Consider the following 24,214-nt stretch of genomic DNA (forward strand, 5'->3'; position numbering starts at 1 on the left):
AAAAAAAAAAAAAAAAAAAAAAAAGCACACTATATACACATCCAGCAATCTTCCAACATTGTTGGAAATTTTTAAGAACTTCACAGGAATTAAAAACAAACACTTAGGCTTGCACAGCACATAGCACCAGACTTCTGCTATTCTGAAATCAGTACCAACATTAAATAAGCTCTTGAGGCAAAACAAGTACTACACAGCGGTGATCAGCCTATGTAACTTGCTTTCAAGAGTTCAAAAGTATTTAAAATAGAAAAGAACTTACAAAGTTGGTGCAGAGCCATTATCTGCAAGGATCAGTCTAGGATGTTGCTGAATTGTAATAGGCGAGCTGGAACCTGATCCTGAACTTGCTGAAGACATACTAGGTGGGCGGATCTCAGATAGATAATCCGGAGCAGAATCAATTTGTAGTGGTAACTGGTTAATGTGAATATCATCAGTTATAGGAGAATCCATGATGCCACATGTTAGAATGTGTGAAAGACTGCAGTCATCACAAGTACATCTGTTCAAGAATTAAGATTACAGATTTTTAAAACTTCATTTAAGTAACATTCATTTAAAGAAACCATATTGTTTTTTTTGGAAAAATGTATTTCCTTTTTCCTTCTAACAGATTAATGACTTATGATTTCATATTAAAAACATCAGCTCACCTTCTTCTATAATTACAGTTGGGACAGTCAGGCATGCTCAAACGTGATGACAGCATGTGTCTCATTGTGTCTGTGAAGTTGTTCTCCCCAGCTAGTGCTTTCTTGTTATTAAGCTGAAGTAGATTATAAAGGCAGTGTTTTAGTAGTGCAAGTCTTTCCATTAACAATTCAATGGCACATCATGATTAGCTAATTACATAACCAAAAATGGGGTTCTCTGGGCAATGTATTTCAAAATAAGTATTTAGAATAATTTCAGGAAGGTAGTGTTCTGATCATGAGTTTAAAAAAAAAAGTTTAAAGATAGGAGCAACAAGTATTTGACATTTTAATTGTTCAAAGAAAGTATGTTTCTAAAATAAAATAGTAAAGTGGGTAAGCCGATCTTCTTGACTTATTAGTAAGTTTGCATCCCGTACATTTTCTCTGCTAATGTAATCTGAACTTCAGTAGTTTTTTTGTCATGGATATGCACATGAGGACACTACTGACAAGTGGAAAAAACACAAATTCACTCCCAGCTTACCAAAAAGAGGGAAAAAAAAGTTAGGATCAGTTCTGTAGCCACACTGGGACAGATTCAAAAAAGGAAGAAGTTTGGAAGGAATCCAAACCACCACCAAGCTGGCAGAGACCTGATGATATAAGCACCTAATTCCATTAGATACCTACAAACTTTAGGCAAAACAAAGATGTGCCTAAATCTCCACTTCTGTGGAAGTCTGGACCTGATCCTTATCCCAGGCAGCCAGGTGCTTATGGCTCGCTTAAGCCCATTTAGGACTGGGGAAAGATGGGATTCTTCCTCAGCTCTAAGACACCTTATTTACTAGATGTACTAAAGATGTGGTTAACACAAGTGGTGTCGCTCTTCACAGGGGGGGAAGGGGGGAGAAAAAAGGATAAAAAATAAAGGATACTGAGGACTTTTTTGAGACACTGCCAGATTAAGTTTATTAAAATGTGTACTATCATGCTCCATCTTTTTCTCTGGCTCATGCCTCTAGCGCTGCTTTCTGCCTAGTGGTACAGGAATAAAGCAGCACAGGAATAGAGAGCTCCTATATCCAGTCTTTACTTGAGTGACTACACTCTATGGAGAGCATGATATATGCTTGAACACTTCAAGGCTAAACAAGAAAATAGTATGTGTTAATTAGTTTTATAAGAAGGTGGGCACTACTACTGGCTCCTCTCTGGCTCCATCTCAGGGTCAAGCAGGGAGCTCTGCCCAGCCTTCCGCCCACAAGTGACACAGGTGCTATCTCCAGGGTGCCAAGCTCTGGACTCCTAACAGAGAGAAGCACCTGCCCTGCTGTCCAGGCTCACGCTCCCCAAATCTGCACGGACAAAGGAGTTTGATTTACTCTTGCGCACAACATTCCCCGTCACACACATCACGGCAGCTCCATGCTCAATGTGCTGGCTGTTTACAATCCCACCCCGAGGCACTAAACACTCCCCTTTTATTATATAAAGGATTTTAACACTAGGTGCTCCATCCTAAGACTGTAGTGCTAATATCTTAATCCCTTAGTAGTTAGCTAACTTATTCTTACACAGCTTCTTGGACCTTGATTTCTGTATTTTAACTGAGTTTCATGTCTGGCATGGTTGCAGAATTAGACTAAATATAACTAATACAATATACTAAAATTTTTGCATCTTACAAATATGCAGGAAGCATTAATGTTACTTAGTATGGTATTAAAAAATATATCCTACCTGCTCTTCAATAAAACGTCTCTGTTTAAAGAACTCCCAGTCTTCTTTTAGCATGCGTTGTTTTGTTTTCATTGCCATCTAAAACAAAATTTAAGGAAAACTCATTGGTTTAATCATAGGAATCCTATGCCACATTCAACTGGTCTATCCTATGCCGCATTCAACTGGTCTATCCAAGTTTCCTTTAACCTAAGCTTGTCCATATTATTTTGAAAGTTTTAACACATATTATTCAATATGAAGTTTATTTTGTTTGCTAACCCTTTGATTTAAATCACTTAAAATTTTATATTTAGTTATACTATTTTTCAGTCTTCCATTGCTATTCTTTATATTTTCTTTTTGTTATATATTTTCAAAGTATTTTTGATAACATTTAATGAGCCTGTCACGAAATCTGCAAAATCTCAGACCCACTAGAATCTACCTACATTACTGTAAATGCATTACTGGATCCCATAACAAGTGATAGTTTCCTGATCTAGTGAACAAACTCACTTTGACAGAATGCAAAAGCCTCAGTGAACTTTAACAAAGCAAAACATAGCAACACTTCTCCTGCTGTAGCTTACAGCATTTTAAGAGCACTAATTCATCGTGGCAGGGGAACAAATCAGTTACCTAGGTTTTTACACTTATTTTGTCATTTGTCTTATTAATAAATAGAAATCTAACACCTTATGTAATACAGGAAATTGTTTCAAAGAGATGTGCTAGCAAGTTATGGCACTAGCTTTTTTTTAAATTAAGATATGCCTTCAAAAACTCAGAAGATCACTTGGAAGTTTTATAACTGATATAAATGTATTATTATTGCTATTACCATTGTTTAACTTGGATAACTGAAATTCTAAGATGGGTATTTGAAACAGTGTTAAGTGGTAAAGTCTTGCCTAAAGAATTTCTGAAACATCAGCATGTAATTCTGATTACTATTGAGAATTTTGATAACATAAACAGTGAGTTTATGTTAACACTAAAAAAGAGTTTGTCAGGTTGCAGTACGTGCATGTGTGTACATAGATGTGCATATGTACACACACACATGTGTATATATTATATATAAATATATAAAAAAATACATGAGTGTGCGTGCACAGGGGTGTATGTATTTTTTTAAAACAAAACAGCAAGCATGAAATATTCTTGAACCATTAATACCATTTCTTGAAAGCACTAATAAGTACTGAAGAGCCTGTAGCCAAAAATGATCCACTTGCAGCTTCCGTTCAACCTTAAGCTATATTAAATGCAGCAGCAGTCAGTGTTTTAGGTGCCCTGCCACGTAGCGGGACCCTCACCGCCAATTCACTGTACATCACATGGGAAGGCTTTAATGCCGAAGAATGAAGTTTAGAACAGCCAGTGCATTAACTGGGAGCTGCCCTTTCAAGCCTGTCAAGGAAAACAGCATCATTTAAGCCCTGAAACTCTTGAGTATTAATGGAAGCAGGGACTGGAAATGAAATTACTTCCTACTTCCAACTCTTTTCCATATCTCCTGTCTGCAAGTATCTTAACTTATTAACCACAAATAATAGGAAATAACTAAATAACTTCTTTTTTTCTGGTGAATAGTTATTCTAGCAGAACAAAGCACCTTCATGTGATTTGTGCCTAGGAACTCTTTTGGGAAATAGGAGATGCAACTCAAATGCCTTCAGAAGGAAAAACTTATACCTCAGTTCTGCACATTTGACATGACTATAGTAGCACTGCTGCTCAGTGGTAAAGAGAGGTCCTCCACACCACCTCTTCCTTCTACCCTGTTTATTTGAGGCTAAATTGTATTTGTGATCTGTCAGACCAGATACTATAAAGCAAGACAGGCAGATGAGCACTTCTCCTCCCATTCTGAAATGGATTTAATCGTGACACAAAAATAATGGTTTGGTCAGAACTGACACGCAGCAGTGGAGCTCTGGGGGAACTCAGACGCTTACAGCTGTACTGGGGAGAAYGCTAGCCGTGTCCATATCTTACACTCAGCATCTAATAGCACATTTGTGCTCCAAAATCCACCTGCAAACCTAATCCATTCTCCTGTATCACTACAAGTGAAACAATTCTCACCACAAACTCTCAGCACCCAGAAATGCTGAGACAGTCATTTATTGACATAGGTGCTAGAAAGACACAAAGTAATTATGCTTGTACTATACTATTTTTTTCTACTATTTTAACCAGAATTGTAGCAAATCACACACCACAATGGAGAGACAAGCAAGAAGCTCTTTCTGCATGTTTATGGAACTGACCAAAAGTATTTCTCTATTTCTTCTCTTTTGTTAGATTTGTGGGAGCAATAAAAAGAAAAAACCCTTGCACACAAAGTACATACAACTATTTTAACTATTGCTTCCATATTGCTCATGGAAGCGATCCAGATATATTTAAGACCTAAGCTAAATGTAGTCGACATTTGGTAAGAAAAAAATTAAGACTTGGAAGTAGAAACTACATGTTTTTAACCTCTACTACTTTCAAGATMTCCTAAACCCTTCTCAGATCATATATGAATAAAAGCGTTGATAATGAATTAATCCTTTCACTGAATTTTATTACACCATACACGTGACACAGCATAGTAGTAGAGGTACAAAGTTTGTGCAAGACAACTGCCTTATACATTTTCCAAAAAAAAAAGTTGCATTTATATTGCAAAGCTGTTCATATTTCTTTATAAGAAAAAACAATAGTCTACTGTGGGACACTGCAGGAAGGTACATCAACTATCTTTGTTGATGGTTTGTCTGCRGTTCTGGATATAGCTCCACAGGAGATAAGAGGACCAGTTTTAAGCTCTTATCCATGCTAGTCAGCATGTTCTAACTTTTCCTAGATTATCAATAAAGTTGAGTCACAGTTAAGATCCATAGTACAACAGCTGTTGTATGATGTTTGWTGATGATMCCAAGCTGGGAGGAGTGGCTGACACACCTGAGGGCTGTGCTGCCATTCAGAGAGACCTGGACAGGCTGGARAGCTGGGCAGAGAGGAACCTCCTGAGGTTCAACAAGCGCAAGTGCAGAGTYCTGCACCTAGGGARAAMTAACCCTAGGCACCAGTACAAGCTGGGGGCTGACCTGCTGGAGAGCAGCTCTGCAGAGAAGGACCTGGVMGTGCTGGTGGATGACAGATTGACCATGAGCCAGCAATGTGCCCTTGTGGCCAAGAAGGCCAAGGGTCTCCTGGGSTGCATTGGGAAGACTGTTGCCAGCAGGTCGAGGGAGGTGATCCTGCCCCTCTMCTCAGCCCTGGGGAGGCCTCCTCTCGAGTGCTGTGTCCGGTTCTGGGCTCCCCACTACAAGAGAGACATGGAGCTACTGGAGAGAGYCCAGCGTAGGGCTACAAAGATGATCAGAGGACTGAAGCAYCTGCCCTATGAGGAACGGCTGCGAGAGCTGGGCCTCTTCAGCCTGGGGAAGAGAAGMCTGAGGGGGGATCTTATCAATGYSTACAARTAYYTKAAGGGATGGTGTCAAGGGGACAGGGCTGGGCTCTTTTCAGTTGCCCCGTGTGACAGGACAAGAGGCAATGGGCAGAAATTGAAGCACAGGAAGTTCTGCCTGACCGTGAGGGGGAATTTCTTCCCTGTGAGAGTGACGGAGCACTGGAACAGGTTGCCCAGAGAGGTGGTGGAGTCTCCTTCTCTAGAGATACTCAAGGCCCATCTGGATGCAACCCTGTCTRSCATGCTCTAGGTGACCCTGCTGAGCAAGGGGGTTGGACTCGATGATCTCCAGAGGTCCCTTCCAACCTTACTGATTCAATGAGCTGTATCCATAGTACTTGGGCTTTCCAATTTCTACGGTGGTAACACAAATAATACAGCAAACTCAAGAAAGTCACAGTGAATGAGGCAAGTTTGATCAAGGGAATGTAATTACAGCTATCATCACCACAGCGCTTAAGGTGGGACTGTGAAAAATGATTTTTACATATAAATACCAGTATCTCCTTTAAAATTTGATTATTTAAATTTTAGATTTGTTCCTCCTTTTGCAGTTTTTATTTTTTCTTGGTCTTTAGGAAATAAAAGACATTACATTAGGTTTCACTGAACGGAAAAAAAGGTTTCAATTTGGGTCAGGATACAAGCTTCACTGAGCACATGAATAAGTGCCATAATATAGTCACTGTGGGTGTTTTATAGTCACTTAGATACAGAAAAAAAATAATTTCAAGAATGGATTTTTAAGGGCTGGAAGATCAGTAACTCATATGCCTGATGTGAATGTGATTGTACAGAAGTTCCATCTCTGAAAACATGAGTTAAACAAAAAAAACAACAAAAAAAACCCACCAAGAAATGAATAGGGCTCTCCTCCTTACTGCAGAGTTATCAGTGCCATGACTGCCTGATACAAGAGAACAACTTCGAGTAGCACAAAATGTCAGATGACAAAATTTTACTGAGCTTAACTGTACAAAAAAAGCCAAATCAAGAGAAAAATTTACAGGTCATAGCTCAGAGGTGCAGGCTCCATATATAGAACAGTCTTCAAAAAAATTCCTTATTTTCAATTAAGTTCAAGATAACTATATCAGAGGAGAGAATTTTTAAGATTGCACTAATGACTGTTCAAAGCCTTATCTAAGGTATTATAAAAAGTGTAAGTTCCTTAAACAAAAGATAAAAAGTCAGTCAGTAAAACAGAGAGCATAAACAACCTATTTCTCAAAATAACTACTACTTTTCCAACAATGAACTCTTTACACTGTAGCAGTCAGTACAGCATAATTTTTTTTCTGAAACACAAAGCAAACTCAGAAGAGTAGTTATCAGAACATACACTTAACTTCAAAACAGATAACTTCAGAGGTCTTCAGTATTTATGCTGTGAGATTTTAAAGTTGTTCTGGTTTCTAAAATCATACAAATATGTTCTTATCACCACACTGGATAGCATGTATAAAGAATTTAAAATGTTTTAAGAGGTCATTTCTTTCTCTGAATTTCATTCAGTGCAATTCTTTTGGAAACTTTTCTCCCCCTCCCCTTTTCCTAGCGACTTCTACAGAAGAAAGTTTCAGATTACTGTGCTATAAGTAATGTACAGCCTAAGCCATTTAGAAATATCCAAATATTATCTCCAAACAATAGCATAAAAATCTGTTTCAACAAGTTAAAGATGCTTCTGTATCATCGCTGTTACATAGTGACATGTTAGCRTTCTTTTCTATTCTCAAAAGACAATCTGAAATCAGTGGTGAGGAGGGGCTGGAGGGGGGCGGAAATTACACTTTGGGGTTTCAAAGCTCCAGATAAAACCCTCTTCCCTGGAGGTACAATCTTGTGTTGACAGCTCCCTGCTCAGCTGGCCGTGAGACTGTTGATATGAATCTTACCTGTTCATCAACATAATCATCTATTCTTTTCTGGCATTCAAGCCATGCTTCAGCAACTTGACCCATTTCCTGTTCCAGCTGATGATACCTTTGTAGCAAGGTACTATACATATCTTCACTACAGGAATCGTGTGTTGTTCCAAGCCTAAAAGTTCAAATAGCATTTGTTATAAGAGACAATTCGCTGAAAAATACAGCTTTTAAGTTCTGCCTGCCCAAATATTGTTCTCAAAGTGCAACTACTGATACACCTAGGCCATGTAGCTGCTAGTATCCCCAAATGAATATTTTTAGTCTTTTTTTCCTTTCCAAAAAACATCTAACTACTGCTTGTTCCAATGTTCTGTAACCAATAATAGTGAGCATGTGGGAAGTGTAACATTTCTAGAGCCTCTTTCCCACAGGCAACCAGATGTCAACCCAACTGAGCCATGCTTATTCAAATTTTGTTGCTTGATATATTTATCCTTCCAAATTCTACACACTAAATATACACGATGGCTATTTACTAAAGAGCTCGGTAGTAAAAATAAAGCTAGGATCTTAATCAGAACTCTCGTGATCAATGCTAAAAAGATTGCAAGATTAGTTGTCTCATTCGTAGACTGGTAGCAACCTCCCCTGCTGAAAGTCCAAGTAAAATAATCTGGTTATACGCAGCAATCCACTGTCACCTGAGGGACAAGAAGTTCAAAATGTGGTATGCTGTTCACTGATAAGTCTCTGCAAGTAGCCTCAGAAATAGAAGCAAGATTTTTAACTTTCTCTCTAGAACTTCATTTCTGCACAGGCAATTCTGTAGAAACCTCTTAGAGCACATTGTAATGGTTCTGAAATAACTAAGCAAGCTCCATAAATCTAGACTTCCAAAATACACAAAAAGACAAAATCATATCAGACAGTGTATTTTTTAAAAACACTGAATTATGATGACCTGCAAGTTAATGCAATTAAACCAAAGGTTTTTAATACTTTGCCTATTCGGTAATTAGAAGAAATAGGTTAACACTTAACTAGGCACAGAGGCTAAGCCATCGGTCAAAGCATTGACAAAGCCGGTGTCAAAATAAAAATCCAAGCATCTCAACACTTTAGGTAAAAGCCCAKGCCTAACACTTTCAGCTGGAGGTTAGCTATGGATTTCTGTTGCAACAGGTTGCTAATCCAGCCCAAGAACTCCATCGTACCACCCACCACCTGCTAAAGCACTAAGTCTTTATTTTAATGTAATAATTAAGAAGAACCAAGAGGTGAACAGACAAACAGCTCTTACTGAGGATGAAGTTACAGCCATTAGTAGCACTTTGCCAAGGAACTCAGGTTTGTTTTGTCATTTTTGCCCAGAATTTCCAACACAAATACTTTAGATGTTTATGCAGACATTTCTACACACTGAAAAAGTCCCGGGAAATCCATATTTGGTAGAGCACAAAAAGTACTTTAAAAAAAATGCAGTGAATTTAGGAGTCAATTTTTCACAACACTGCCTCATTACTCATGCAAACATTGTTAATTTCTATTACCAGATCACAAGTATATATTTGGAAAAAGCCAGAGATGCACAAAGGGTTTAGCAATTTAAGTAAGGGATGAGGAAAAGGGTGACCATCCAAAATTTAAGTGAAGCCAAGATGCCAGATCAATACTATCCCATATTTCTTCATGAAGAGAAAACAATATGAAGCCAATGCACTTTCATCATGTAACTCTGGTAACACCTCCTGTAAGGTATACAAGCAAAAGTCTTTAATCACAGAAAAGAAAAACTGAAGAGGGGGTAATGTATTAATAGAAGGTTACCACTGGAGAGAACACCTCCTTCAGACAACTCTATAGCCATGTATCTGTTGGCGAAAGGAAGAGGGAAAGGGTCTGCCTATACAAGAAAAAAAGTCTGCTCTGCAGCCTAAAGGTCTGCCTTTCTTTCAAAAAGAACTGTTCTTAAATAATAATAATAATAAACAAGCAAGCAGGTGCTTACTCTTACAACTAACATGTGGAATAGTAGCCAAAAACACCATCTTGTATGAATTATTAAAAAAAAAAAAAGTACAGATGCAACAAATTATCTTCATGGATCCTTCAAAGACTATAGTCCTACTGCTCTGGAGTTAAAATGGACCATACATCTTTAAAGACAGTATTTCCATCAGTGGCCTGAGCTTTAATAAAAGACCCAAACAGTTCTCATATTTCTGAAAATTTCAGACAGGATGATATCTTAATGACTACAGAAAGAATTAAAACATGAATATTTCTTGTAATTATATTATGCTAAATAGACCTTCTAAAGCTATTATTCTCAACATCTGAACTTAAGGATATTTTTCCAGCAACTGAAAAGACTTGTTTTACTGCCCGCTCCTAACCAGCAGAGCTTTCTACTCATCTGCAAGCTAGCAGAATAGCAAGACTTCATTCTTTTAGCATTTATAGATACAATACCTAAAGACAAGGAGTCCAACAATCAGACTAAGAAATCTCAGTACTATMAAAAATTGGTACACCAGTGTATAAACAAGTATTTTCAGTCCTAAGTTTTATAGCGAACATTAATGTACATTCACCTGTTAGAGACCAACCACTGAGTAAGTGAGATCTTCCCTCTCAGAGATGGTTGAGCCTCTCGCACGTTCTTGGTAATCTCAAGAATGTGCCTTTCAGAAAAAATGATAACAAAAAGTGTGTACTCACACAGTGATCTGCAAAATGCATAGCACTCCTTTTAAAAAAGTCCYGAAAGGCCCCAAATCAGCAGCAGATACTTTAAGCCGCCGTTCATGACCCCATGGTCAGAGAACTTTATCTGATCTTTTCACTTCTCCACTGTGACACATCTCTGAAAATGTCCCTCCAATCCACACGGTACCAATCCCCAAGGGAAGGTAGATTATTCTCCAGAAAAGTGCTTAGGAGAGGCTACCTAATTCCATCACTTCAAGACCCAAGGAACTCATGAAAAAAAGTCTGTGGTTCTATGAAGGGCAACAGGAATATTCTGTGCTTCCCAGAGAAAAAGGCACACATGCTCTAGAAACTAGAAACCCTGGAACAGGAAGCTTGTGCTGAACCTCTCCTTTCAAAAGGCTCGCATGAATTAGACTTGGCAAAGCCACAGATCTCTTAAGAGAGAAGCCCCTGAAGTTACCTAGAAAGCATGAATCTATTGGAAAAGAAATTCCTTCAGAAAGAGATTCTGGCTTCACTGTATTTAAGCCTTGAAGATAGCCATCAATACAACAAAGCTTTAGAAAGAATCTCCTTCTGTTGCTCAGGCTTTAACTCCAGCAGTAGCCAAGAACAACAGGTACAGGAAAATAGTATTTTTGTTGGAGAATGATCATAAGATTCACAAAAAAATCATTTTGATCTCAGCAGAGGAAGGTGATAAACAGTTTTGATATTACCCAGGATTGCTGAAATAAGAGAGGCAGTCTCCAGAGAAGCCTTGTCAGAAAGCATGCTGGTGACTTAGGGATAAAGCAATGACAACAGTACTGGGAAGTCAAGCAGATGACAGGGGGTATACTACAGAATAACATGCTATTGAATATAACAGAACTACCAGCCTGAAAAAAAAGCTCAGTACCAACCTACTTTCAAGCAAGCAAATCAGACAAGTTATTCTGAGGGACCTTAGCCTCCCTGCTGAGCTCAGCCCAGTGACAACTAAGCTTTCTTGCCTTCCTAATAACTGCTAGCAGAAGGGTAATCTGGCAGATGTTTCGTTATTCTCTGTGAGTAACATCACTTGTAACTAAGACACTTCATCAAGTTGTTCTTGTAACATGGAAAGATGCCCAAGACACTATCTTCAAGACACATACAAAGGACAATCATCTTCACAAACAAGTTTCAGAGGTCAACAGGAACCATTTGTGCTTTGAAAGGATTAAGAAAATAAAATTTCTAGGAACTAAAACCTCTTCCTTAAGAAGCAGCACTTTGGAGGTGCACAAATTGCAAGCAGAAAAAACTTGCTAACAACATGTAACATTGAACATAACATGTAACACTTTAAAGTCCCAGGAAGTGCAACATGCCATCAGCTCTACAAGTACATAGCCAGGGATTTTGATTTTGCCAATGACTACGCTGCTCAAAACTCCAAACTAAAGTTCCTTATGGACTGTGGGAAGACACTGAGGTTTTATCTTGCTTTCATAGTTGTTAAAGTACCAATGCCTGATGAAGAAATAAAGACAGCACTACCCAAAGTCATGCCATCAGCATTTTCATAGGACACTGTGATTTTACTAGGTAATATATAGGCAAACAGATTAGGGTAGTGATTCTTCTGTCAAGCTAGTTATGACACAGTCTGCACAACCAACAGCACCATTTTTAAAACAGATCAGTGGGGCTTTTATTTATTAAACTGGAAACTGGAAAAGCAGTAGTTCTAGCTGCAAACATAGGATTTAACTTCTCCTTTAAATTATGAAGAAAAAAGTTTAGCTCTTTACCTTAGCTGTGACACCAGCGTTGGCAAGCTATTCTGCAGAAGTGGCTCAGAAAATACCAGATTTTCAAACAGATGTTTATTGTGCAATTCCCATGTCACCTGAAATTTCTTCAAATGTTCATTTTCCTATTTAAAAAAAGGCACAGAAATAAGTTAGATTCAGAGAAATACAAAGAACCATCTGAAGATGGAAAAATTTTAGCTAGTTTCTATTAAACTCACCAACCTACAGGCTGAACTATCCAGCTCAGGTATTAACCATTTTTAATACTCTGAAACACTTCTGTAATGATGCAAATAAATTTTGCTTCATTCCTTATTTTTCTAAGCTTTCAATAATTAGGGAGGAAAAAAAAGTACATTGTTTAACAGTTTTCAGAAGTTTCTGTTTATTTCTGCTCTGAAAGATGTATGTTATGATTCAAACCAGTCTGTTCTCAGGTTTTCTTGGAAAACAGCTGTGAAATCTGTCCCTGATTATTGTTCAGTTCTTTGACATTACCTAGTAATCAGCACATGTATGACTGATACACAGGCAAGCTATGACCTTAACTCAAAGTTAACACAAATCAAATAGAGGTGTCTCTCCAGATACAGCAACTTCAAAAATACAGGTTTTTAAAATAGCCAAGAAATCATGGCTGCTCATCTTGCTAATAAGCAGAATGTGTTTTTAATTGAGGTAATTTACCACTCAACTATACTTCATTTCAAGGCCTAAAACCTAAATCTAATATTATCAAAACATCAGAATCCAACAGAAATATAGCATCTAGTTTTTCAAGTCGGTAACTTTTTCCCCATGTTTTTATACCAAGATTCCCACACAGAGAAAAATTAACTGCAGGCATGCTGGCTTTAAGATCAGCAATGAAGCCATAAGCACTGTAACACTGAGTAACCAGAAATAGAAAAATACCTAAAAAATTCAAAATTTTGCTAAGCATTCTGTGTTAGAAATATATATCAGACCTAAACACTAAATTATCTGAATTAAAAAAACCTTAAAATGCTACTTTAATATTAACAAGATTTGCAAAAAAAGTGTTCTAACTTTTTGTTTCACTATGTACTCCTTTAAATACTACATCTTCCAAATATTCACAACTCCTGTTAGTTACTAGTAATTTTCCATGTGTTCAGCCTGAAAAAAGTGGTTTTCCTAAGCAATTCCACATTATGTTGTGAATTGTCAACACGTATCGAGAAAAATCTTGCATTTCCAATTATGCACAGCACGATATTTCTCACTCAAAGAAACACCGGGGAAGTTTTCCCTTCTAGAGCTCTCTTCTGCACGTTCCAGGGCTTTTCTGTACTGACCACTGTCCTCCCAGGTTGATCTTAGCATGGTGTCTCATGCCCTGGTGGGGCAAAAAAGGCTTTAGTTCCAGCTCTTGAACCTCTCCAATTATCCCTCCTTTCAGAGGAACCCAGCTCATCAATCACAATTTCACTTGTACTACAAGTTCACTTGGAGGTTCGAGGCATTTAACATCATCTTACAGCAGGCTAAATAGGAAGGTTTGACCTTTCAAAGAAAGGCCGCAGGGAAGGAAAAAAAAAAAGTTTATAAAGATTCTGGCCCCCTTTCATGCATTTTAACTGACAGTATTCTTCTGCCACAGTGCACTAGCATCTTGACAGAAAACATCCACGCACACTGAAAAAGCTATTGAGCCTACTACCTGTGCTAATATTGTGCACCACAGTGGTCTGTTTTATATAAAGGTTATCTAGTAACCTAAGAAAAGCATGCCAAGAAACTACGATCTTACGTTTCTAATTCTCTTAACAATTCAGTTTCTGAATGTTGCAGTTTATTAGAAAAAAGTAACTTGTTTCAGTGCTTATAAGGCTGCTGAAGGAAAATTGTTTTTTGTTTTAAGAGAAAAGGATTTTTATTTTACTCTGAATTTTGTCAGAAAAGGAGGTAGACTGGGGAGTTAAAGCATTTTTGTCTCAGCATGGCCATTATTTTGATTTCTTATACATGCAAAAGTTTCACAACTACTAGTTCCTAAAAATAACCATGAGAAAAAAAAGGCGGGGGAAAAAATGTGACATTCTAACACTCTGCTTCTTATGAGATAAGTATTTCTGGATTCATTATTAGGGGATCTACTGTGAGAAGGACAACTGTTGTACAAGAAACCGTCAGCCTTGGAGCTAAACACATTTATAAGCACAAACATGGTTCAGCTTTGAGAGCCATCCTCTCTCAAGCACTCTGTTATAGACCTGATGACCACTAAAAGCAGCCAACGAACTGGAGATGGGAACTATCGCTCATCTGAACTTAAGCAATAAGGCTGGGAAAGACTATATGGACCAGCGAAGATGTTCAATGACCACAGGCGAAAAGCTCAAGTATCTTGACAGAAACAGCTTCCTGGTTTGACAGTTTAATTTTCCTGACACCTCTACCCTAGCAGTGGGACTCAGCTTCCCTTCCCACCTGCAACCATTATCATCTCCTTCCTGCTTGCTCTTTCCCTTTCTTTACATATCTGTGTAAGCAGCCACTTCTAGCCAACCAGCAGAAAAAACAAGTGCATCTGTTTACCCAAATTTTTTTATGCTTGTGCAAAGTTTGCACAAAAAAAAAGCACTTAACAAAACAGGGAAATCGCCATAAATAAAGTTTGTTTTGCTGTAAATTTGTTTACCATATAATTTGTTGATGATGGACATTTACTCAAAAACAGATTTAAGGCTATTGCTTGTTCTCTCCCTGACAACATAATCCCAGGTCTAATACCACAACAGGTTGACAACAGAGCAACAATTTTAGAAATAATAAATAATAGCAGATTAATTCCTAGGTAAGAGATCATCTTTTCAAGAAACCATACTTGCTCATACAGGAAAAGAAAAACAAAAAAGAACACAATTTCTGAGCTAGTGCTACACAGTAAAGTTTCTATRCCATTTAGGCATGGTTTTCAAGAGATCACTGCAAGTAAACAGAGGAATGCTTCACCCATTCTTGAGAATCTAAATTTTTTTTTTTAGATTTTTCTACCTAAAATTTTGCAGTAATTTGCTTAGCTTGTTTCAGAGTAACTACCACAAACACTCCCACCTTTTTCTTTACAAACAAAGGTAATTCCAATAATTCATTATAAGTGATGCCTAACTTCCATTCTTCAGAAATCTAGGTTATCTTGAATTTTCAGAATATCCCTGTCTCTGGGCATACACACAGAAGGGGGAAAAAAAACCCAAAAGCAAAAAACAAACAAACAAACCCCAAACCACTACCTTACACTTTACAAGTCATTGAAGATTTCTGAAAGAACCCAGGACAGCCCTGCTTGCATTACCCACACAGATTAAAAGCATATAGCATCTTTTTGTTTGTTTTTAAGCTTACCAGAGTGACAAGGAAGGCGCTGATTGTGCATGCCGCCTGACAGAGTGCACTGTATTCCTCAAGTAGGAGTGAGATGAACTGATGTGCCTGGGGTGGCCCTTGTATTGCTAACGTTGATGCAACTTTAGATCCCAGGGACAAGTGTCTGAGGAGACGAACCTTCATTTCAAGTACATATTCTCTAGCTTGCTGTTCCAACCGTTGGTAAAGCTGATACGGATCTCTTTCACAAAGCCTGTAGTATTAGAATATTTGTGATCAAAATATGCATGTAATCAACAAAATTTTTATTCTCCTAGAAATATTTAGCAATCAGCATTATTATTATTACAGAGAAGCGATGGCCAAGATTTACAGAACTACCTTAAATTTAGGAGAAGACAGTCCCATTCTGTACTTTTTAACTGTGGCTGAGCTCCTGCATAGCTTTAGGACTGGGTCCAGCAACGGACTTTGGCACCTGAAGAACGAATTAATTTAAGACTTCACTGCCTCAGTTCACCTTGCGAGCACTTACTCAATTGGCACACAACCCTACAGACATGCTTCTGCACCATTTCTCCATGTAGGGCCCTAATAGATGTCCCCGTCGCAGTAGCCAGACCTAAGCCTGACTAACATCCTGTAGGAGGACAGCCCTTCACTTAAAGCCATTGGAGGAGCTGGACCTACTAGGCAGCCAGCCCATATCTAACTACGTACTAACAAGACAGGTCTCAACATCGACTGCTTCGAGGGAGATTTCTGTTGTTAAGCTCAACAGAAAGACGATTGTTCGTATAATTACCAAGCTTAACACTTGACAGTTATTCAGGAAACTTTCTCTCACCTTCACTGTGAATTTCTTGCCCCAGGTAGCAAATCTTTTGTAGAGAGACATTCTCTGCACCTTTTGTTAAAGCTGGGTCACTGCACAGCGGAGGTGTGGGATACACAAGGCCAACAAAAACACCTTCTAGCAATACACCTACGGCTTTGTGATTAAGGCACTCTACTTTGGCAGTGCCTGAGCTGCGATCACTAGAAATGACTGGTGTATTTTTACGTAGAGCCGGGACCAGAATCTGGGACTCATTTTCCCCTGGGAAGTACACTGTCACTCCTCCAGCCACTCGGTATATGCATCGTGTGGCAGCACAGGTTCAAAGGGGCTGAGGGCTTCTTGCTAAGGACAGCAGACAGCTGGCTAGGTCTGATACTCTCCTGGAAAGGAGATGCTGCTTTGAACTCACTCACGAGAGGAAAACTGGTTTCAAGTTCCTGGGCAGGTGCTCTGGCAGTACCCTAGGCRTTCCCACATGCTGGAATTTTTTGATACACTTGATGCAGTTTACAAACACTGCCCGAGAAACTGAGGGCTGCCGCCCGCTGATGTGCCCATCTGGGCGCAACTCCCAGTGGTGGAAATAACATCTGAGCTTAAGATAAACRTGGGAATTTCTGTGCAAAGCTCCCATAAGAGAGGCAGCATCACTACCATCACTCATCTCCAGCCACACTTCAAGAGAGAGCACTCAGTTATTTAACAGGAAGGTTCAGAGCCCAGCTCTCAAAAGGATCTCACAGCCCATAATCTTCAGTGGGCAGAGGGCACCTAAGGCAAAAGGAGGAACAGCATTTCAGTCAGCCACCACCATGCCTCCTACTGAGGCAATACTTAGGACAAGTCACTGTACATGATGGCTGCTTTGAAGTACTTCAGAGGGAAACTGTGCCTGGAGTTCAAGCACTTACTTCAGGATCTGGGAGCCCACGGAGGTGGGGAAGAAGAAAGGGACAAGTACTTGGGAATTACATGAATTGAAGTCTGCTGCTATCTAGTCCCTGCTCTTTCCTCCTTACTCATAAAACAGGAGTACAGGAGTACTGTCAGATTGTCAGGAAATGCTCCAGCACACAACAGGGACAATACTGGGCACCACTACCTATTTTCAAGAAAGCAGACCAGACTGTTTCTTGCTAGCTATACCTAACAGAGCTGAGCATGGAATGAGAAATAAGGAATTGCTGCCTTTTAAAGCTAAATTTACTTGGCCACAGCATGAACTTTGACATGTTACTACCTGCATTTTTTTTTTWARRAAAAAAAAAAAGTAGCAGAATTAGCCACAGAAGGCATTGAAAGCTTATTTTATCATGACATTTGCACAGCTGACTGGACTCTCAAGTATCCGCACAGGTTGCAGAAACCCAGTATCTTAATTTTATCTCATATTTYGGAGACCAAAAGGAACTCAATAAAAGCACAAAATCATCATATTGACATTCAAGGCTTCCTGCTTTTTGAGGCTCTGTTTCTGCTTTTGTATTTTAATGAAGTCTCTCAGTTCCACAGAAATCAAAGCTTTGAAGTATATGACAAAAGGTACATAGTATGCRTCTAAATTTCTAAAATTTTTTCATTAAAAAGAAACTGTACAAAACCAATCATTTTAGCTGTGATTCAACTACCTACATACTTATGCTCTATTTAAGAATCTCTGATTTAAAAACATATATTGTACGTTTTGATCACCTAATTTATATAAACAAAGCATGACTAATATGGAGGCATACTCTGTTACCCTACATTTACCTGACTCGTGTTCAAAACCAAGTACTCTGTCTTTACAAGAGAAAGGCACAATTAGACAATTTAATTATCTATTAAGGCTAATTCAGAAGCATAGTCGTATAGAGAGTAGTATTGGATGATAGTCTTTCAAAAGTTTTTCCATCTTGACAGAGTTTAGTTTCAACTAGAAAATCTCCACGTAAGAATTAGTTAAGACTAGTCAGACCCCAGTAAATTAAGTATGTACAGAACCTGTGAGAGACACTATGACCACAGTTTCACATAGAGAGAAACTGAGATGGACATCCAATACACTGAAGCAGTTTAAAGACAGCCATACTAGTATCAAAAGGAAGAAAATCAAACACAACTGAGGATCTCCTGAAACAAATCACCTTTACTGGCTTCATACCTAGAACAGCAAAAATTCCGGTTTTGAAACAGGAATGAAGTTCTCTCAAAATCTGCTCCATCTAATGATCAACAGTCAATATTAATTTCTTCTTTTGAAAAGAAGGCTCTTCTAGTTGTAACAACTACTTTAATATTCAAGCATTATTATAACCCAAGTTAATTCAACAAGGCAAAATTCCCACGCATGGAAATCTAAGTTAAACTGTGCATCATTATTAATAATAATCTTCAGAGTCTTTTGAAGAATAAGATTTTGGCACACACACAGAATTATGCACTAATATCTCTACTGCAACTAGCATGTGAATTAATGATTTCCTATGCATTCTAACTAGTGTTTAAAAATCCTGCATGAAACACAATTGACTGTTCTCTCTCCTCCTGCTAGTGAAAGGGCAATCATTTTAAGCAAGCAGGCTTACAGATTACAGGTGTTAAATTTAACATTCTATTAAARCAAGCAATATTTTCTATTACTTAAAACACATTTAAAAATCCTCTTAGTAATTAATAGACATTTTTCAAAGTGCTATACCTATCCACCAGCTCTTTCATTCCTTCTTTATCTGGTACCAAAGATTGGTCTTGGTCATCTGCCAAAGGGGTCCCAGCTTGGCGATATATACACCGAACCATGTATCTTACTTCTGACCAGTAATTTTGAAGCTGCTGAGATTCACGTTCAGTCTCTGCTGAAATTTCTCTGCAAACAATGACAAAGATTACTTTCAGTTTGTATATCACACAGGTGTGCTAATTTCTACTATTCTTAAATAACCCTGTTTAAGTAGCTTAAGCACAAGCTAACAAATGAGTTACAATACTAAAGGCAGTTTGACTGCTGGCATCAAGCTACAGAGTTTGAATTCATCTCTTACCTGCGCTCATTACAGGCCTCACAGTTGCAAGCTATGTCTGAAGGAGAGGAATTGCTAAGATCTGCAGCAGGCACATTCTGTGCGCCAACAGTTATTCTTCCTCCTCCTACAGATTCTTGCTGTGATCCACTGTTACCGAGAGGCATGTGCAAAAGAAAATCTTGGCTCTGAGAGGAAAAACAGAGGTAGCAACTTTGGTTTGTAAGGTATAAGCATGGAATATCTGTAAGTAGGCAAATATTAACGTGGTGATTCTTAGTAGTAGATATATTTTGGGCCAACACTCAACCAGGCACAAAGTGGAAACTCTTCTTGAAGAGTTTATCTTTCAAATAGTAATGGTTGTTAGAAAGCTGCCATTCTGGGGAACTAATGCCTTCTCTGGTGTACAATGTTGCTCAATACTAGATGACACATCTCTCTGAAGGCGGCTGGTATTTTGGTTTTATGGTGCTCTTCCTCCCCGTAGCCTCACCTCCAGCACCCTGTGTCCTCCCCAGCTGGCCACTAGCTTTCTGGTGTTAGGGTGGGACCTGTCCATGTAAGCTGTGGGACTGAATTTTTTGTGCTGCTCTCTTGACTCTGGAGTAGGATGCAGACACAGCTGAACCACGCCTGCACAGATCCACTGCCAGCAACAGGAGCAGCTGCAGGGGCTGGTGCTGAGGCAAACCGAGCGTCAGCACAGCTACGTAATGAGACTAACAGCAGCCTTATCACGGGAGCATCTGCAGCAAGCCACCTACACTTGGGCTCACAGTGACTGATTTTTGAGCTCATTGTGTTTTTTCCCAGCTGGTTGCTCTGATTTGTCTAGTAACCTAATCCTTGCTTTTTTAAAAATCAAGCTCCCCAACTTACAGAATCCCTTTCCTGTTTGTTTTTAAAAATTTCTCTTAAAATGAAAAAAGAATATTGTCATATTTTGATTTTCTCTGGAGTATGAAAAACTTAACAAGACATCCAGCAAGCTGTAAGCAAATCGTGCCTTCCTTGCACTTGAATTTTTTCATTCTCTACTAATTCACTAAACCCGCGCTTAAAGCTTTCAAAACTTTTGACTCAATTGAACAACAATGCTGCTATTCTCTGAAATCTCTAAGATGTGTTTAATATCAGGTTACCAATATAAATCCTTTTTGATATAACCAATTTAGATTAATTTTACTAGCCCTTAATAATAGCTAATGTTTAGTGATATGTTTGCTATGCTAAATGAGTGAAATATTCTTATATCTTCCTTTCAAAAAGCTACATCAATTGTGTTATTAACATGAGTTTAACAACATACTCTATACAATCCTTCTCCAGACAGAACTGTTTACTGGAAAAAAAAATCTGTATATGCCTATGGGCATGTGCAGTCTCTTAGCTCTGTGCAGAGACACGTCAGCTGGAACCTATAATGCTTCTAACTATTGAAAGCGCGTGGTTTCCTAGATCAGTTGTGGAGACCTGGTTCTGTGTTAGGACCCTTCATTGAACTTTTTGTAAATTGCTCTTACAAAGAGCACAGCTCTTCAGTGAAGCTGAATTCTCGTTTCAAAATATATTTCAGTATTTATTTAAAAAGTCAAAACTTGAAATATCACCATGTGTTAACCCAGTGTTTGCTGTGCAAAAAAAGTAATTTTTTTTACAAAGTATGTTGTGCAAAACTTCTGCTCCTTTATAAAAAAAAACTTAGTACAGAAAAGAGAAAACACACAGACATAATGCATAAAGGAAAGTAGCAGTGAGCACAGAATTTAAGAAAAAAGGAAAATTCACATAGGTTACGTGACAGCACACAACAGGGGGAGACATATGTACGAGCAGATATAGAGTAGGAGAAAATATAGGGATCAAAGTAGCTTTAGTGAGAGTAGAAAAACACATCTCAAAATCCCTTAAAATAATTCCTGACACTTAAAATTTAACAGCTCCAAAGCACCAAGCCGCATCCAGCCCGTTATAACACATCATCTCAGGTTACTGAATTCAGGTACTTTAACTCACCACCAGCGATTGCTCTATTGTAGCATGCCTCTCCTCCTTTTCGACTGTTCGCCGACAGTCTGGACACACCCACAGTGGAAGATGCAGCATACTGTTTGCTTTTGGAGATGTGGAAAGTGCTGTTTTGCTGGAATTTTTCATCCCGCTCTCTGAAAGCGAAGTATCTTTTCGTTCGCTTCTACAAAGAAGACAGTGCTCGCCAGTTGTATATGGGGCCCTCTGGCCCAAGCCAAAGGTAAATGGTGTCTACAAATAAATTTTTGATAGATACCTGGTTATTTACAGGCTATGTACCAGAAAAGCTTATTTTCATTTTTTAAAAAAATATTTAACAGTCCTCATTAAATCCAGTATTATCCAGAATATCTAGAGTGCCCAAGATCATACAAAGTAGCCTAATATCCACAGCAGTGGTTCTGTCAGACTATGAAAAACTGCAAATGCCATCTTAAAAAGTAACATTTGAGGAAGCATGGACTATGACCTTGCCCGCAGAAATAGCTTACCCTAGATGTTAAAAAAAAAAAAAAAAAAAGTCTAATAAATAAAATACACAAAGGGAAAGTACAACTTTTTACTGTTGTCATTCTCAGAAACAAGAAGGAAACTATCAGCTGCTTAAAGTTATCTTACCTCCCTTTTCAGTATCTGTTGAAACAAAGACGCTTTCAACTAAGCTTGTTACAAAATAAATGRTAACTTAGTTTTAATAATAATAATAAAAAAATCAATAAGGCTCTTAAAATTCAATGTCAGCTATTGAATAACATAGGTCTGGTGACTTACAGGGACAGAGGATGTTTGAAACTTACTTTCTCTTCCAAGATGCCAGCATGAAATCATGGTTCAGCCATGAAATGCTGACCACTCATGTCAAAACATGTCAAGCAGAACAACCAAAGAGAACCAGCAAGAGCTGAGCAAAGTCATACACAGTGGAACAAGACATCCTGTATGGCAGAATCTCGGATAGGTCTGATGAAGCTAGAGCTACTAGCTTTCCCTTAATTAGTCTAACACCCTGTATACAAGCCCCAAAATAGTTAAAATTCTTCACAGCAAGTAGCCATGGCTGCACATCCCCCTAGCCCAGAAAGTTACCCTGTTAAAATACATTTTTCATGAACACAGACTGAGTCTCTATTGGTACGATGAAGACATGTTCACAGTTATTGCAGACAAATCCTTTTGGACACCAGCGGCATGGCTTCCTCCGGTAAGCAGAAAAAGCAGAGGACAAAAACGTGAAAGTTCGGAAGTTAAGACAACGTGACCTTTGCTCTTCTGGAAAGGAAAGGTTCAGGGCAAGTGTACCCCAGCCATGCTGCAAGGATTTGTAGAAGCTCAAACTTGTATAATTAGTTTAAAGCTGTATTATTATCATCTAAAAAGAGCAATGGCAAACAGAGCAGGAATAACAATCTTAAAAGACTGGCCAACTCAGAGACTTGATAAAACCCCAGTCTCCCAACTGGGTCTATATTTACAACATAGATTTGAAATTCAAGTGAAGTGTTTTGTTCCTAAAATAAGGCAAAAGTCCACTGTTAAGAAGAAAAGCAACATTGCCTTTAACTAATTTCTTATTTCTAACAAAACTGATATTTAGAACCTTGAAAATGGAGACCATAAGGATGGCAGATTCCTGTTACAGCTCTGTCAAATTAATATGAAACTACAAATCGCAGTTTCCTTCTTTACTTATTTTTGAAATTATGAATTCATGCAAACATTTCAACAACAGTTGTAACCTCTTCCTGGATTAGATGAACTTGGATTTAGATCATATATATTTATATTTTTGAGTGTATACTCAGAGCAAAGTGTACATTTTGAGAATTTTTCCACTAATCAAGCTTCAAAAATCTGTCATGGATCTCAGCAAGAAAACATCCAATCTCCCTCTCTAAAATATGTTCAGCTATAACATTCATGAAACTTCAAGCAGGGCAAGCCAAAAGAGAAATAATGGCATCTCTAATATCTATTTAGATTTATCTCCAAGAATATTTTTATTACCAGTATCTAAAAAAAATTTAAATAACTTCATCTGAAAGTAATTACAAAGCTTTATTTTCTATCAGGGWCCAATTCCAAGCTTACTAGTTCAATAAAGTTTTACCTCAAGAAGTRTAAATGTCACTGCTTTTTCAAGCAGCTAAGATATCAGAATCTTCATCACTGACTTCCGCCAGGCAAATCCTAAACTCAAGAATGCTGATTAAAGTTTTCCACTGTACATCAGATGTTTAAGTCCAAATCTATTACTAATGGATTCAGCTGGCATATGTATCTACTAAACTTGGTCACACATACCTGAGAAACACCTGTGAACTCTGATCCAACAGAACTGTCTGTAAACTGGGTACCATTTAGTGAAACCTGGAAAAAAGTTACAATACACTGGTTACAACAGTTGAGTTTAATGTTGATTCTAAAAACAGTATTAGCAGCAATAAAATAATAGTAATAAAAACAAATAAAGTCTTCCTCCCGCCTAAGGACTGAGAAAATAGCTTTCAAGCTTTCAATGACTGACTGCAKAGATGGAAAAAATCTTTTGTACTAAGACTCTTATAGATGCAAAAGTTAGTAATTTAGATGTTATAAACTTTTGCAGTATAGCTGTTTTACTAACAATGCATCTCAAATTGGAGAAAACTGATACAGGAAAAAGAAACATGGGTGAAACCAAGGTTTCCCTCTGCATTTCATTGTTTACATTTAGCTTTTAAAATTTCTTTGGTAATTGTCTCAATAGATTCCTGTCTTTTGAAAGTTGAACACAATATTGCT

The 24,214-nt window shown here is 38.2% G+C and overlaps 1 protein-coding gene across 1 annotated transcript in view; it reads right to left on the minus strand.

Annotated features, from left to right (window-relative positions):
- The window catches only part of FAM193A (family with sequence similarity 193 member A), a 46,798-nt gene extending 23,002 nt beyond the window's left edge, over nt 1–23,796 (minus strand). Inside the window, exons 1-10 of the mRNA XM_085309648.1 lie at nt 23,735–23,796; nt 21,419–21,664; nt 19,421–19,587; nt 19,078–19,245; nt 15,575–15,809; nt 12,200–12,324; nt 7,734–7,878; nt 2,382–2,459; nt 657–769; nt 263–505 (exon numbers count right to left, since the gene is read on the minus strand). Coding sequence (XP_085165774.1) covers nt 263–505; nt 657–769; nt 2,382–2,459; nt 7,734–7,878; nt 12,200–12,324; nt 15,575–15,809; nt 19,078–19,245; nt 19,421–19,587; nt 21,419–21,559 — 1,415 coding nt within the window. The 5' untranslated portion in view covers nt 21,560–21,664; nt 23,735–23,796. The remainder of the gene's footprint in view (nt 1–262; nt 506–656; nt 770–2,381; nt 2,460–7,733; nt 7,879–12,199; nt 12,325–15,574; nt 15,810–19,077; nt 19,246–19,420; nt 19,588–21,418; nt 21,665–23,734) is intronic.
- Between the last annotated feature and the right edge of the window lie 418 nt (nt 23,797–24,214).

The sequence above is a fragment of the Rhea americana genome, unplaced genomic scaffold (genome assembly GCF_003343005.1).
Source record: "Rhea americana isolate MKP2758 unplaced genomic scaffold, rheAme1 scaffold_30, whole genome shotgun sequence".
Classification (NCBI taxonomy): domain Eukaryota; kingdom Metazoa; phylum Chordata; class Aves; order Rheiformes; family Rheidae; genus Rhea; species Rhea americana.